Source organism: Amblyomma americanum, chromosome 2 (genome assembly GCF_052857255.1).
Source record: "Amblyomma americanum isolate KBUSLIRL-KWMA chromosome 2, ASM5285725v1, whole genome shotgun sequence".
Taxonomy (NCBI): Eukaryota; Metazoa; Arthropoda; class Arachnida; order Ixodida; family Ixodidae; genus Amblyomma; species Amblyomma americanum.
In genome coordinates, this window is record NC_135498.1 from 188,555,962 (window position 1) to 188,573,275 (window position 17,314).

A 17,314-nucleotide genomic window follows, 5' to 3' on the forward strand; every position below is an offset into this window, starting at 1 on the left:
TGGAGGCGAAATTCTAGAGGCCCGTGTGCAGTGCAATGTCAGTGCACGTCAAAGAACCCCAGGTGGTCGAAATTTCCGTAGCCCTTCACTACGGCGTCCCTCATAGCCTGAGTCGCTTTGGGACGTTAAACCCAAATAAACCAGCCTACTTAACCATGTAAATGCTCTAACCGGGTGTCGACTGAACAAACAGAACTTTGCTAGCAGACAGCGAGCAGGTGGAGCCTCCTGGTCTGCAGACACAGTTACTGTTGTGCAGCATTGCCTCAAGGACTGGAGGAGACACTTAAGCTCTGCCTCAAACTAGGGTATGATGCGATAGCGTGAACGGGTTAATACCCATATATGCGCTACTGGTTATTTCCTGCTTTAATTCATAGATCCCTTTGGGTCTGCATGTCACTCCTGGTGCAGTGGTCAAGCGATGCGCCCCGGCAGGTGGTTGTGTCAAACACAGCCACCGGTGCAGCTAATTAGACCCAGGTTGCTCTTCCCAAGCAACCTCTCATCATTAATTGAGCTGTCACGGTGGGCAGGTTGTGTCACAAGGTCACTTGGCCTATGTGGCAGGAGTGCCAACTACTTTTTCGCTCACCACACAACCACCAAATTTTTTTGCAGAATGGGCGCCTTAACGCTATCACCTTAAGCATGCAAAACTGCGTTCCTACCGTCTCCCCAGACCCCTGGCTTCTGTACTTGGTCAGTTTTCTGCTTTGACCGAATGTAATTTCTACTCGCTAGCTGGCTAGCTGCGGCATGCATGTCAGGGATACTGCCCTCTTTTAGTTGAAACTGAATTGGGTGTAATTGTGTCATCTTTTTAAACTGACAAGTCCAACCCTTGATTGTCAATTAGCATGGGTAGCTTTAGCATGGTGCAGACTCAAACATGGTGGGCATTATAAAATAAGGGCAGCGCATGTGACGGATCAAAAGGGAGAGTAGACGGCACAGATCTCCTGTCCCTCGTTACATTTGTGCTGCTGTTTTTTCCGTGATGTGATTGATAAGGCTGAAATGTTGGCAGTTCCTAGGAGTGTGACGTTACAAAGCGGCACGGCTCTGAAATTGCATTTGGATACAGTAATGTATAGTCCTGATCAAGGATGCCAAAACGTGCCTTCGCTATTCTACATTGCTGCTACCCACGAGCAGAGGGTGGAGAGCCACAGCGTAAAGTGATAAGAGTGAGAGGGAAGCACTGCACTAAATGGGCGCAGTGCCAAAGTGAAGAATGTGGCGGTTGTGGGGCAGTGTGGCAAGGGTGGGAGGGAACACAGAGCCATATTGCGGAAGGGAGGGACGAGGTGCCCCAGCACGATGCAAGAGGGCACTGCACTGGCGGTGCGGTGTGGAATGGGGGAGGGTTGCATAGCACTGCGTGACAGCTATCACTGGGTTTTAGCACTGCACTGCGCAGCATGTCTGTCAGTTTTCTGGAAAGTGCATCATGGCTTGGATGGACCATATATGGAGCACACAGTGCACACTGTCTAATCACAGAGTTGCTTTTTTTTCATGCTTTCACATTTATGAGAATGCCAAGGTTATCACACAATTGATCATATGTTAAGATACTCTGTACAGAAAGCAACAGTAATCTGTCTACTTGCAGTGTGGAAATATTATGAAGATGCAACCCCAGCCAGTCCACTTGGCTTTTGTTGTGGTGAAAGTCCCACCGGCTAGCACACAGGGGTGAACCAGGCTGTGTAAGCATCGTCGGCGATGCCTGCTTGACGTGGGTCACCAATCTTGAGACACCAACACCAGACTGCTGCTGCCACTTCAACCGTCACTCGCCCCTCTTAAGCATCTGAATGACTGCTGCACGCAGCCCAGCCCATATCCATCCGATGTGCTCGGGGAATTCCTGAAGGCTGAGGCGATTCCAAAGAAAAGAATAATTAGCATTAGCACCAACCTGCATGGAGTTTTGCAGCTGCTGATGAAAGCTCTTCATCTCTCCTTGTAGTTGATGAATGACTTGACCTGGTCCAGGGCTAAAATCCAAAATCAGCGCCTATCCAGGTACAAGCCTAAGCTAATTGGAATTGAGACCAGTTTGGTAGGGAAGGGGGTGCAGAAGGGATCGAGAGCTTGTAGAGAGGTTGTCCCTTGCTCTTGAACTTGTCAGCTTTTCTACTGACAACAATATGACAGTGAACACTTGTGGCATGTTCGCTGTCATTAGTGGTAGCGGCATCCAGGTTACATCATCGGCAGCAGCAGCCTGACTACAGTCACTGCAGGACAAAATGCTTCTCCCATGTCTCTCCAATTAACCCTGTCCTTTGCCAGCTGCGCCCACCTTACGCCTGCAAATTTCTTAAAGGGACACTGAGGAGAACCCTATCAAATTTTTTTGTTAGCAAAATCTGATAGTTCGGCATTTCATGGCTTTGTTGCCGCTTGTCCAGGAGCGAAAGATGCATTTATTTCAAAGAAATTTGGATTCAAAGTTGAAAAAGTTTTTCCCGCCGCTCCGATTCAAACTCGAGAACTCTTATGACATCACAGGACGGAGTGACGTGAAGCGTGACGTAAACGGAGACTCCGTGATTTCTGGCGGCTAGCGATGTGGTCTAGCAGCTGCTGAAATGAAAGCTGCCGCCACCGCACGTTGAAGGCATATATCGAGGGTCGCTACCGTCGCTTCGTTTATGTTTGCACCGGCGTCTTGCCAGCGTTACGATGGATCCCGTTCCCGAACCCGACGAAGTAGTTCTCGCAAAAACTGCGGCCTGTATTTCACCGACCTCAGCCCCACAGAACGTGCGATGCTTTTGAGGGAGCACGGTTAGGTTCGGCGCCGGCGGGTCGTTTCCCCCTTCCTCAGTGAGCAGCCGTTGCAAACTAAATATCATGACCCCAGTGCGGGGAGTCGCGAGGGGCCAGGACAAGGTCAGCGCCTTGCGCCCATCAGAGTCTGGCCGGGGCTTTGGGGCCAACGGATTTTGATACCTTGAACGGCGCGGTTGCACGGTCCAGCAGGCGGCGTCGAGGTCTCCCACGGTTGCAAGGGCCAAGTTATTTATTTATTTTTTTCCACAAAAAACGGATGGGTGCTCAAGGGCGGTCGCGTTTAAAGTCGGCGGCTTGAAACTAAAGCCGGCGCACGAGGCTTCAACGGCCTCCGCTAGATCCAACAGGTCCACTGGACCGGGCTCTCTCGCCCACTTGCATGTACCTTCAGATATATACTGTGAATGGATTAAATTAGCCGAGCTCGAAAAGAACAGCTCTGCCCAACTGCCAAAGCTATTGAATTATGTCACAACGTGCACCTCGCCGCGGAGCCGTATCAGTCTGGCCGGGCCGGTGGCGGCTGGCGCACTCGGCGCGAAATAGAGACATGCTCCAAGTCTCCCCGCTAGTGCGGTCATAGTGCGCCGAAGCCGCCGAACGCGTCGGCGGTCAAGCGCAGTTGGAGTATAGAGTGTCTTGCTTTGACCGACGTGACATCGCCGTGCAGCGCGCGCGCGCGCATTACGTTGCAGCATAAACGCGCCTTAATAGAGCCTGCCGCTTAGCCGCTTACCAACATATTCGGTGGCGGCATCTATGGGAGCCACTGAAACCCCTCACCCACTCACTGAATAAAAGAAAAGAAATCCTGTGCCGAGGTTCGGAATCGAACCAGGGCCTTTGGCATTTGAGGCGGAGGCGCTACCACTCCGCCACGACGGCTCAAGTTACAGCCGGCAAAAAAGGCGCATCTAGTGATTGCACTCTTCTGATGCAGAAATCTCCGCGCTCTCGCTAGGTATATCCTGGCTTAACAGAGCTAGGCCATCAGCAATTTTTCTGAACTGCCTTGTACCTTGTCTCCCATGCCTAATAAACGATTTCCGTTAAGTAGTTTGAAGTTGACTGGCACAGCCGGAAATGTTTCGCTGGGCGAGCGTGTGAATACACAAGTGCTGCCTTGTATGATCACCGACCATCGTGCCATCATAGTTTTTCATCGACAGTGGCGATCATCTGACAAGCCTTAACAGGCTCCTTCAAAGGTTAACTAACTAGCACTTGAAGCGGCACTTGGAGTTCCTCTGCTGTTCGGCACTTGTAAATCGAAGCACGTCAAAAACAAAACCACGGGGCACGCAAAGCTCATAAACGCGAAGCGCCATAACAAATCGAAACTCTCCTGGCCACCTGCGGCGCCGCCAAGCATCAGTTTTCTTTGCTTCCAACATTCAGGTTGTCTTTTGTCTGCCTTCCTTGTGTGATAAAAGTGCACTATTGGTTTGGTTTTAAAACAAAACTTACTTACAATATTGAACCGCGCAACCTAACTTTGTCAGCCTCAGAGATTCGCGAACCATGTAGGAAGGAAAATTTCTCCAAGGTGGCGTCTCTTGTCCTATGGCGTCACCACGCTTGTACTTGCGAGATTGGCCTGTGGCGATGATACCTGTATTTTGGTTCTTGCTATTTTATACCTTACAAGAGCTTTGTTTTCAGTAAGAGCGGCGTTTTTGTGATCAGGAGCTGGTATTCTATCGATACAAGCCAACTTCGATTTCTCGTCAGTGTCCCTTTAATCTCATCCGCCCACCTAACCTTCTGCCGCCCCCTGCTACGCTTACTTTCTCTTGGAATCCACTCCGTTACCCTTAAGGACCAGCGGTTATCTCGCCTTCGCATTACATGCCCTGCCCAGGCCCATTTAACCTGCATTTGTTCCCTCACCCACTCTGCCTCTTTGGCATTGCTGCTTATAATTATAAAATAAATTGATAAAATGCTGCAACAGGAACATCATGCACTCACCGTGCACCCAGGGGGGTGGAGAACGTGCTGCAATATGAGCTGCATTACCTGGTAACATCTTCCTTGTCAGCGTCTAAATGCAGTAGTCGGCTAATTTTTATGTGGCCCCAGTAAATTTCTGAGCTGGTGGTCACTACCCGTCGCCTCCTCTTGGTGCCGTCACTATCTGTAACCTAAGAGATTTCCTAATCTCGTCTGCCTGTCTGAGTCCGGCCCTCAGTGGGCAGCTTTGTAGATATGCGTATAGTATTTTGCAGTCATTTATCCGTGACTCCTCAGAAGTAGCAGTAGCGACCACCTGACCCTCTGCCATCCCATGGTGCAGTTTACACTCTGGGTTGGGGACAACAGCGGGTGTTTTATCGATGACTTGTTTCGTCTCCTGCAGGTGCGGTGAGCTGCCAGGCAGGCTGCATCCTGGAAGCCCTGGACACACATGTAGGCGAGGAGGCAGCCCTGTCAGTGCCCCTTGACCTGGGGGCCAAGGGCTCCTGCCAGCTAGGGGGCAACGTGGCCACCAACGCAGGCGGACTTCGGCTGCTCCGCTATGGACCACTGCACGGCTCTGTGCTGGGGCTGGAGGCGGTACGCATGCCTTCCTCCAATGGAAAGTACAGGCACACCACCCATGGTGGAGCAGAGCAAGTTGTGAAATCAAGAGCTAGTCTACCCGAAATGGTCGACTAGGGACAACATCCAGCAGAATCACTGCAAGCCTGCAAACAGGGGATGCTGCTTTCAGCAAAAATTTTTGTATTTCTTGATGTATTTGCGTAAAATTCTTGGACTTAATAGAAATAATTTTGCTGTCACAAAATTTCACTGTAAATCACGAGAAAATTGTTTTGTAACATATATCTTTCTTGTGAATCTTGTGAAAAGGCGGCAGAGTTAAGAACTTGTAGCAGAAGGCTGGTTCAACATTCATCGCATTCTTACTGGAGTTCTACACATCAAAACATTCTTATTGTATTTCTTTTGCAAGACGCAAATTTTGATTTTGAATTTTTGTGACGTAAAGATGAAAAGTTCATACAAGAAGTTTTAAATTCACAGATTTTAAAAACAAAAAAAATGTCTTGACCTGCAGTATGGTCCTAGAAATGCAACAAAACAAACACGGCTAAAACAGATCAAACAGTCTTTAAAAAAATTTCCGCCGCAAGGTGAGTATCTAGGCAGAAAATAGGAACAGAGGAAAACGCCAATCGTTTGAATGTTTCCCCACAATGCACAAACAAATTTTTTACAGTACTTCTGAATTTATTTCAGCATTGAAACTTCGGAACAGCATAAAAAGACGAGGCATACAAGCGGAAACAACAAATTTTTAAAAATCTGTTTTTTTTTGGCAGGGGGATTTCAAAGTCCCCCCACCCCTTAAGCTATAAAGAAAATTGTGATAAATGAAGCGGCAGCTCCTGAGCAGCAGAAGGTTAACAGAACACTAGCTGACAGTACCTGGTCAGCATCTTGTCTAGTCTGTGATCACAATGTCTGTTTGTGCACTTTTCCCGCTCTCTTAAAATGAGAAAAGTAGTTTGTCAAGGTGAGCAGTAAACAGTGCAATCTGGCAGCTGAATGTGGACCTTGCTGTCGTGGAGTGTGGGTTTTGTTGGAGGTTGCTCCAAGGGGACCTATCCAACCTGGTTCAGTGTGCACTCACTGCGCTTCTTCAGGGTCACTGGTGCTTGCGTCAACAGTGGGAGCAGCTGAACTGTGATTCTTTACCGGTATGCTCTGGTGAGATAGCATGGAACACAGTTGACAGGCTCCTATATATAATGAAATGTCTGAGGTGCGTTTACTTTTCACGGTGGCGAAATGCAAGAGATAAAGCTCTCTGACACTGTTATTGTACTTGTAGTCTGCAGTCTGGCTAGAAGCGTGTGCACAAGTTGAGATGCAGGAATGTTCACCATCACGCCATTCACAACTTTGCAGTCTGCGCACCAAATCAGGGGGTACAGGGTGATATGGGATGGGCATATCGTTCGAGAGCAGAGAAGCTAGCAGCAAGATAGCATTTGAGGAGCGATTGAGAAAGATGGAGGAAAAAGCAGTGGGCTAGGAAAGTTTTCAGATACCTGTATATAAACAATGTTGACACGAAATGGAGAAAGCGAACTAGAAAATTGACAAGCAAATATATGGACAGCAGTAGGGGGGCAAATCAGCAAGTATCGGTTACAAAAAAGGTTAAAGAAACAGAGAGAGCTCTGTGGAAAACAGGGATGCTGACGAAACTGGCACTGGGAACATACAGGATCTTTAAGCAGGAAATTGCCAAAGAAAATATCTATGATAATTGTAGGGGGAGCTCTTTGTTGTTTGAGGCCAGGACGGGAGTTTTGCGGATTAAGACATATAGAGTCAGGTACCTTGCGATAGACACGTTGTGCGTTGCGTGTGGAGAGGAGGAGGAAACGGCTGAACACTTGATAATTTTCTGTAAAAGGCTTCACCCTGCAGTGGAACGCAGCGGGGCTGATTTATCCAAGGCATTGGGGTTTAAGGATAGTGAAGGGAAAGTAGATTTTAGGCGGGTAGAAATAACCAAGCGAAGATTATCTGATTGGTGGCTAAAATCAAGAGAAGACTAAAATTTCATAAGTCATGGCTAGGCAGCTTGAGCCACCGTCCGATTTAAAAGATTCAGCCGTATCCGTCCGTCCGTCCGTCCGTCCAGGACGTCCAGATTATCAGGCGCATGCGCCCCCAACTGAATGTGCAGGTGCTTGCCGACGGCACCGTGCTGGATGCGATGCAGATGCTGCGCAAGGACAACACGGGCATCGACCTAAAACAGCTGTTCATTGGCTCTGAGGGCATCCTGGGTGTCATCACACGCGTCGCCATCCAGTGCGTGCCTCGCCCACAGGCCGTCTGTGTCGCTTTCCTCGGTGAGCATTTGTGCTTTTTGTGTTGAGAAACTTGTTACCAAAAGTGTTATTGGTGCTGTTGTCCTTGATCGGAGAAAATATATGGGATTTCGTAAATACAGTGAAAATAACTAAGAGTTGTCTTGACACATTCTATACAAAATCAGCTCTTTGCCAATGATAAAAGAACTTGGTATAACTGTAAGTGGTAACCTGCCACTTTGTTGAGCAAAATTAGCTGTTTGTCTCTGAAAATGGAGAAACTGCTCCGCACCAGCAGAGCAGTGGCCTGGGCAGTGTATGGTACAGTTTTTTAATGAACCATGCAGAGCTTTATAGCGCTCCATTACACCAGAGTGTGGGCTCTTTTCCCAGCTTATATCCATTCTTGCCCGACTTTTTCCAGTGACGGAAACATTTGGTTAATGTTGCCCTGTGTTTGCTGCAGGGATTGTGCATAGCAATATGTGGCAGTGTTTGCTCAGAGCCACTTTCATCTCTTCTCATCATCTTTGTTGTGCGAAATGAAGGATTTATAGGGTCCTCCTGTGAGAGGATGACAAAAATTTTGCACAGCGATGCTGCATATGCTGCTTCTGCAGCTGTGCCTGTCCAAAAGCAGGTGTGCCAAAAACTCACGTAACCCTCCTGGCCAGCCTTATTCTTGAGACTGTGCCTTGCGCAGTCATGTGGTCCAGATGGGCCTTGGGGGTGGCCACTGTCATGAGGTTGGAGGCAAAGGTCGTGGGCAGGGAGGCAGTGGAGTTTGTCAGAGCTGCAGTACAGTTAGACCAGCAGTGAAGGTCTTGGGTTTCAAAGTGACACGTTCATACTTGAAAGCGCAAAGTGTTGGGCAAGTTCGCTTTGCATGATAGACGCGAAACAGCACAATGTTTATACTGTCTGCTCATGCTGCGTGCGCAAATGCCGACTTCTTCGTCTTTGACGTGCACCATCCTGAGCATGGCACTACAAGTTCTTACACAAGAATCAGTCGTGCGACAATTGCACAACGGTCCCCAAGCTGTTGCTGTCATACACCTGACGTATTAGTCTGTCTCATACTACTGTTTCATTGTTGTTGCTGCACCTGCTGCTGCTGTTGTTATAAATTTTGTGGTGTTTTACCGCATTAGCAGTGTGAGCGACGTTCCTCCAAGATGATGACATGTGAAGCCTTGGCGAGTGAGGCCCCCACTCCAGGAGTGTCACCTTCCGCAGTGTTGAAATCGGTGCCTTCCCTCATCTACAACCTCTGCATACGTCCTGATGATTTTGTGGAGGTCGCCCAGGGAGATGACCGCGGCCACATTTATTGAGGGCTGCCGAAGAGGAGACAGCAGTGGAGCAGCGGTGGCGGCAGCGTCCGGCCCTGGCCAAGGTCACGAGCATTTTTCTCTAACGCGTGCTGGGAACACTTTGTCCTTTTCGGGATCACGCGCACTGCCAGCTGCACGGGTCGCTACAAGGCTCCCCCTCCTAGATGATCAGTCGGTATGAGTCAAGAGTCGTGCAGGCCGGCCGGGGTCCGAAGGCGAGGCTCAGGCGGGCGACTCTGGCTGTGGCGTTGAGGCTGAGCTTTCGGAAGGTGTCGAGGGATGCGGAGGGGCAGGTGAAGATGATGGGTCAGCCGGGTCAGCCTGCAAAGTGCAACCAGTGCCCGTGGTTCAGGTGCAGCAGCTGATGGCCAGTGCATGAGGGATGGTGCAGCAGAGGGAGCTAGGTGTGTTGCGGGTCGAGAGATTAGCGCAGCTGATGCCGGGCCGATCCGCCCGGTACTCAGAGGAGGGAGGGGGGGCTCTACAGGCACAGCGAGATTCCAGGCAGAGGAGTGGCTGTGGTGGACTGCATGGGGCTGCTGAGACACGCTCACAGCCAGCCTTGGAGCGATTGGCTTGAACGTGACGGGCGGCTGTACGAGTGGCGCTCTTGCCACTGGCGTTGAGTCGTGCATGTAGGAGGGCGCCGGCGAGGTAGTGGCAATCGGAGGCACCTGGAGTGGCGGAGCTGCCGGGAGGGCCACAGCCGCCGAGAGAGCCGCGAGCACCGGGTGAGCCAAGGCCGCCGAAAGGGCTGAGACCACCAGGAAGGCTGGGTTCTGGCTGTAAGCCATCCAGGAATGCAGCTGAGGGAGACGGTGCGGCTCGGCGGGTCACCACAGTGTGGAGGTTGCCCAGGAAGGCGACCGCGGTCATGTTCATTCGAGGGCTGCCAGAGGAGACAGCAGCGAAACGGCGGCGACAGCGTCCGGCCCTGGCCAAGGTCCCGAGTGTTCTACGCGGCTCGCGCTTCCCGTTCTTCCTTCTCTTCACGCGTGCCGTTACGGCCGCTACAAGGTGGCGCTACAATTGCTTGTAAAGCATGATGCTGTTCATCATAAACTTCTCTCTTTTAATGCGACAGCATATAGGTTGTCGTCTCACAAAGTATTTTCTGGCTTCTCTGTCACGAAATTCTCTGATTGGTCGAGAGGGTCGCAACAACATCAACACCACATGACCACCAGTGGATCAATACTGTGGCCAAAGGAGCAAGTTGGTGAAATGTTTTGTAAGATTAAATAGCGCGAAAGACAAAGACAGAAGGAAAAAGGAAACACAGGACAAGCGCTGACTCACAACTGAAGGTTTAATCACAGGAACCAAGACAATATAAGGAAAACGCAGCCAACAATCAAACAAGGAAACAACAACCAAATGCACATGTTGCTACATGGTGTCAAGGTATAGAACCTCCCTATCGCGCAGGAACACAGACAGCTTGCTAAACTACAACTTTCTTTTTTTCATGTGTAATGCTTCCATAATCTCTCGTGTCAACCGGGTTGGGTGTCTGAACAATACATCACTATAATGCAACAATGGGAAGCAAGAATTGCAGTCTCTGCAGTGGGCAACTGGATTGGTGGATTTATTTGCATCCACTGCATTTGTATGTTCTTTTAGATGCATGTTAATGCGTTTGTCCACTGTAGACTTGCCTGCAGGAGACGGGAAGTTTGTACACAACCCCTTCAGAGCATGGTACGAACTTTGTCACGTGTCTGATCCCGCAGGTTGTTTGGGATTCATTCGGTTATTCAGCCTTTTTTTCCACTATTGCGCAACCTTTTTAAGTTTTTTACGTGCTGAAAAGACCACTCCTATGTCATACCTCTTCGCCACATATTTTGGATTGTGCAAAAGGCGGTGTATGTACAGGAGAACTGCAAACTCGTTTCTTTGCTTCCCTTTGTCTGAACCTGGCATCGGAACCGAAGTCTTAAGCCTTTTGGCTATCTTGTTGCAGCCCAATACGATGACATCATCTGAGTATCCTGCTTCCCTTAGTCTCTTGGCTTTTTTTCTGAAGCTCTTGTTAATCGTATGGTCACATGATATTGACAACGCCGACAACAAAGAAGAAACAACAATTCCGGTTTTTACTGTTTTAGAATGATGCGACTTATAGTTCAGCAACAACGTTTCGACCCTTGGTAGATACTTCCAATAGATATGTCTTGGCTCAGTTTTCAAATTCAAATCTAAAAACTGCAGCTTGTTATCGATCGTGACCTCAGTGGTGAACTGCAGACCTAGAGCATTTTCTTCAAATACTTTTATTTCATCAGTCATGTGTCTACAAATTTTAGTTTTCTCCACAAAGATTTAGAAGTAATTGATGTAACGAAAAATGCATGATGCTGTCCCAAACAAATTTTCTTGAATGCCACGATCAACAAAGGACAAAAAGGTATCACTTAGCTCCGGTGCCACCCTTGAACCAATCCACACACCTGCTTTTTGGTATAAAGTTTACCTTCCCATTCAGTGACCGTAGCCTTCATGCAAAAGGACAGCAGCTCAAGGAAGCTGGGTACAGAAATGCCATAAACCCTTACAAACCGTTCTCTATCATTATCTAATGTTATACATTTTAATACGGCACTCATCAAGTCACTGTGAGGGAGAGAGCAGTACAAATCCACCACATCGACAATAAAGACAGTACAAGACCCTGGATTTTCATGGTGAAGGAAATTTATTACGCTCTCACATTTGTGAACACTGAATGCGTCATTCATATCCAAGGAAGTGAAATGCTTCTGTATGTACCCAGAAGTTTCATATTGCCATGTACTTCTCTCTGTCACGATAGCTATAAGCAGCATATTATCTTTACGCGTCTTTGTGGAGAAGAGAATATTTAAACAAAGGCCTTTCAGCTTACTCACCACTGTTTTTAGAGGTTGCAGGTTCAATTCTTCGAGCAAGCGCAGAGCTCTGGTTTTTACTTTGGTTTTGTCGTGACCGGAACAAAGTTGTTTGGGACAGCTTCCATTACCTTCTCATAAAACAATGTTTTAGGAAGGACCACGAAACAATCCTTTTGTCTGCTGTCAGTAGCCTAAAGTGGTTCGAGACTAGGAGGTTAACCATTGACCTATACTCCTCGCAGTCCTGGACAACATGGCGGTACGTTCCTCAACGCACCTTGGTCAGTACTCGTCCTGTGCAAGATGAGAAACCGACCGGGCAAGGGTCACCTTTTCCTCTTTTCACAGGTGTGGCTGGACGTAGAACTTCGGTCCCATTAGTAGAAGGCTCGCGTGCCTTTTTGGTATAGGCGTTTCACCCAGGACGACCACTTTCCCTGGAGGTGGCAATGTCCTCTTTCTTGATGGTACTTGGGGTCACACCTTGTTCCATAGGCACTCCGTGTGCTCGGCATTCGTTGCGCACCAGTCCCAGAAGATGCGTGGGTGCCAGCAAAGTGCCCCCCTTAGCTCATAGGCAACTCGAAGGCGATCTTCGGAAAATCAACCTTGATGCCACCATTCCAATAACAGTATTTTTCACATCAATTGTTTAGGGGAATCCCCCAAGGTGCAGTAGATTTGTCATAAGGGAGTAATAACTCATTGGCATCCACCCAAGCGCAGCCATACAGCTACAAAGGAAAGCTATACTGCTTCCACAGAAACTTGATAGTTAAAGAAAAAATTCATCCTGGTCCGGGGTTCGAACCTGGGACCACTGCTACACCGGAGCAGTCGCTCTACCGACAGCTAACCGAGATGACTAGCGTATGGTAGGGCGAGAGGGAATTGATCAGTAACTTGAAGTGGGAACAGCGGGAACAACATGGGAACGAAGTGGGAACATGAGAACCCCGGACCAGGACGAATTTTTCTTGACTACCAAGTTTCTGAGAAAGCTGTATGGCTGCGCTTGGGTGGATGCCAATGATTAATTACTCCCTTATTGTTTTTCACATACGGCGGGAGCGGCCCAGCCCCATATCACCTTCAGGTGTGGGTGAGCGCGTGTCCTGTGTTTCCTCTGCCTTCTGTCTGTCTTTTGCGCTTAAGAAGTTTTTAATCTTAAGAAGTGGATCAATCATAGGTCACCACCAAATTTGAACATGTGAGGACCCCCAAAATTTTGTAAGTAGGCCCACCCTAGAAAATGGATTAAGGTGGGTCCTATTGGTATAGTTCCCTATGATAATCGCAAGAATATTAGACTCTCATTGTAGGCACAGTAAGTAGCAGGCAATGCTATTGCATTTTCTTCTTTAAGAATGTGGTCAAAAAGGCGGCCAAGTTTTTTGATGACGTATATACTGTACCCAACCTAGCCAGCCTTTAAGAGGAATTGAGTTTGTCCATTTTATTTTCCGGGTATGTAAGGTGAGTATTAGCTATCCAGCATATGAATAAAAAATGGCCATACTCTATACAATGTACAGCTTGGCTGTATATGGCTGGAGTGCAGAGAACCACCACAAATGAGCTCTTTTGTATCCTCACCTTCACATGATATAGAGGTGGCCAATGAGCTCATCGTCATAGTAAGAAAACAAATGTTGCTTTTCCATAGAATTTGGCCAGTGGTCCATGGAACAGCACCAAGTGGGTTGCGTTTCAAATTCTTGATTTTAAAGGCACCAGTAATCAGGACGAAACACGAAGGGCTTCATCCCGTCATCTCCCTTTGTGTTGCGTCCTGTTTATAGGTGCCTTTAAAATCAAGATCGAACAAAAACCAACTAACGTGATAGCAAGTTTTCTATTTTAAAAACTCGGGTTTATTTCATGAAAAGAAGTTGCTGGGTTACAGGCCACTCACACAACAAAGAATTTCTGTATTTACTCATGTAAGGAACCCACTTTTTTCTTCTTTTTTTTTTCAGAAAAGTCGACATCAAATTGTGTGGGTGGACGTTTCATTATGTGAGAAAATTTCACCTGTGTCCTCCCAACCGCCCATCCATCCACCCATCTGTCTGTCCATCCATTCATCCATACACCCACCTGCATCATCGTCATCATCAAAAGCGCAGGGTCAACAAGTTGTGTTCTCATGTCACTCATGTTTACGTGTGGCCTATGTTTAGCATCATTCACTTCGAAAGGTGTTTTGCTTTATTATGGCGCGATCTGACGATTTTGCGAATCTGCAGTGGCAGCCAATCACGGCCAGATAAAGCGAACATGCTGAACGTTGGCCCTTATAGTCAAGTGCACATTTCTTACGTGAGGTTAGAAAAGAGTAAGTTCTCATTGACAAGCATGAGGTGGGTTCATTACACAAGTAAATATGGCATGCCAGCACATGCTGTGAGAAGCACAGACAGTCCGGTCTCGCCAAAACAGGCCAGAAGACAGTTCTGCTCAGAGAAGCCAGGTGCACCTGTCATAAGTATTCTGGGGACAGCCGAGGATTGCAAGCCAGGCTCGTCCAGGATGGTCAAGGAGTTGTGCACAACAGACAGAGGCGCCTCAATATGCAGCTGAAATTAGGACAGCATCAACCACTGTTGTGGCATCTCACCTTGTTCTGTGCATTGTCGTTATCGAGCTGATGAACGATACCAGCAGTGAATTTGCAATGTGTGCTGAGCCACTCCAGGAAGACAGAGGCACTATGGATCAAACAGCTTAAACCTTTCAGCTTTAACTCCTCAGTCCTCAAAGCAGGGGACGAATTCTCTGCCATTGTTTGCGTCGGTAGCTTGATTGCTGATGCAAAATTAACTCATCATTGATTCGATTACTGGACATGTTACTAGTCGCTCCATGTGGTTGGCAACTTTGCACTTGGCATAACGTGCAACCTACATCTGTTGGAATGTGTGCAGAAAAACAAAGTTTTCACAGGGAAAGTTCTAGAACCACTTTTGCATGCTGCATTAACAGTGCAGTACATGCATACATGTGCCAGTCATGAAGGCATTATGGAACCAGGGTGTGGAAGACACGTATATTTAAATAGTGTAAAATATGTTTGGCTGCACAGCCACCATAGTCCTCCATAAAGTAAGTAATAAATTCCTATTCAGGAAGGATTCAGGGAGGGAGACATGATCTCTTCAGTACTATTCACTTCATGTTTACAGGTCTTCAGAGATCTGGATTGTGAAGACCTTCGAATAGAAGTTAATGGAGAATAACTTAGCAATCTGCAATTTTCTGATGACATTACCTTGCTATGTAACTTGGGGGCCAAATTGCAATGCATGATCGGGGACCTAGACAAGCCAAGAAGGAACAGCCGGTCTAAAGACTAAAAATATGCCTTTAAGGTATTTTGTACACAACTGTGTACAAAGTGAACAACCGGGTTTTCTAAGAGAATGCTGCACCTAGCTGTGATTCTCTTGCCTTAGGTTAATTTAGCATCCTATAGCTTGCAAATAAGATGGCTTTTAATGCCATGCCACAAATGCAGTAATTAATATTTTACGAAACTGTGAGCGAGGTAACACATCGTCAGCCATTTTTATGCAGCCAGGTTTTGCCACCAGCAATAAGCAAATTTTTTTTTTTGCAATTTCAAGAGTAATTTGCATTGTTGAAACAGAAATTAATTTTAGGATCGTTCGGGTGTTTACTTCGATAAGCCCTGGCATTTTTATTTTGTAATTTCTAAGAAATATGGCACATTGTACGAATTTTTGTACATCCCTATAAAGAAGTAACTGCTGGTATTTTGCACTGGAAATTGTTTGGGCAGAAATATATTCGTTTTCGCTGGAAACAAGAAAATGGCATCTGAAAGGGTTATAGATGATCAATGCAACTGATGCAGCAGTGTATGTGTTAGCATTAGGGCTCCCTCTGAGCGAAGTGGCTGCTGCCGCTGACGGGTTCAGGCCATGCGAGCGAGTGGCATGACCCAGTCCATGAGCCATCCTGTGACATGCCATACCCCTTCTCCACTCTTCCCCCATCTGCCACCTCCCACTGTCTCTTCGTCTTCCCTCCCCCACTTTCACTAGACCCATGCGAAAAAAACCATTGGGAATTGGGCTTACTAATTGGATCCAATTGGAATGTCCAGTTGGTTTTAGTTGTGCTTTGAAAACCAAATGAAAACTCTAGTTGGGATGTTCCAGTGGGTTCCAAATGCGCAACTGGAACCAGCAGGAGGTTCCAAAATGAAACCCTAATTGGAGTCAATGTTTTTTGTGTGTGCGCGCGTGGGGTGTGGGGGTGGAGAGGGTTATTTCCCTCTCTCCACTTTGACCTCTGCCAACTGAGGCTTGAGGCAGATGGTCAGATTTTTCCAACAGGGGAGGGTCGTAATGCGAACACATTAATATAAACACAACTAATGTTCAATAGTTTCGGAAGGGAAGAGCAGTTCACGATAGGCAGCAAAGTGTTAGAAGTTGTAAGGCAATCTGCTTAGAGCAGGCAGTGAGTGCAGATTCAATCCGCAAGAATTAAATAACTCGAACAAGAACGGAGTGAGTGCATTTGACAGGTACTCTCAGATCGTGAACGGAAGTTACCACCGTCCCTCAAGAGAAAATTATGTAACAGCTGTATCTTACTGGTAACCACTTATGGGGCAGAAATGTGTTCAAAAACATGCTCAGAAAAGGGTTCAGCTTAAATTGAGGACAACTTAGTGGGTTATAAAAAGGAAAATGATAGGTACAACATTAAAGGACTATAGAGACCAATTATTTGCTTGCATGTTTTCTTCATTCAAACAATGCGATGCGTTAGACATTGCTATATATTTAGCACCTTGTAATATTCGTCTGCGACCGCTAAATAATCTATAATTGAATTTCTTCTTGATGCTGTTTCGGTTTCAGCTGCTGAGCGATGGCTTTGACGTGTATTTGATGTTTAGGTCAGGTGAGGAATGAAAAATCTGCTGTATAATTTCTGATAGGTCATATTTTCTGATTCCAGGTCTTGAAAGAGGCTGGCTTATGTGCTGTAGAAGCCGCCGCGGTGGCTGAGTGGTTACGGCGCTAAGCTGCTGGCCCGAAAGACTCGGGTTCGATCCCGGCTGCAACGGTTGAATTTTGATGTAGGTGAAATTCTAGAGGCCCGTGTACTGTGCGATGTCAGTGCACGCTAAAGAACCCCAGGTGGTCGAAATTTTTGGAGCCCTTCACTGCGGCGTCCTTCATAGACTGAGTAGCTTTGGCACGTTAAACCCCCATAAACCATAAACCAAACCTTATGTGCTGTAGTGAATTAAAATTATGTATCAGTGACTATATTAGCGTTTTTCTAGTGCAGCACGTGACCTAAACACCAACTACACGTCACAACCATCGTTCGGTTGGTGAAACCGAAACATTAGGAGAGAAGAAATTCAATTATAAATTAATTAGCTGTTGTAGGCGAATACCACGTGATAATCCAT

The 17,314-nt window shown here is 47.3% G+C and overlaps 1 protein-coding gene across 2 annotated transcripts in view; it reads left to right on the top strand.

The window, feature by feature from the left end:
• LOC144122089 (D-2-hydroxyglutarate dehydrogenase, mitochondrial-like) overlaps window positions 1-17,314 on the top strand; it is a 31,080-nt gene that overhangs the window by 5,408 nt on the left and 8,358 nt on the right. For both annotated transcript variants that reach the window (XM_077655609.1, XM_077655610.1), the window contains exons 4-5: window positions 5,168-5,364; window positions 7,514-7,682. In XM_077655609.1, coding sequence (XP_077511735.1) covers window positions 5,168-5,364; window positions 7,514-7,682 — 366 coding nt within the window. The remainder of the gene's footprint in view (window positions 1-5,167; window positions 5,365-7,513; window positions 7,683-17,314) is intronic.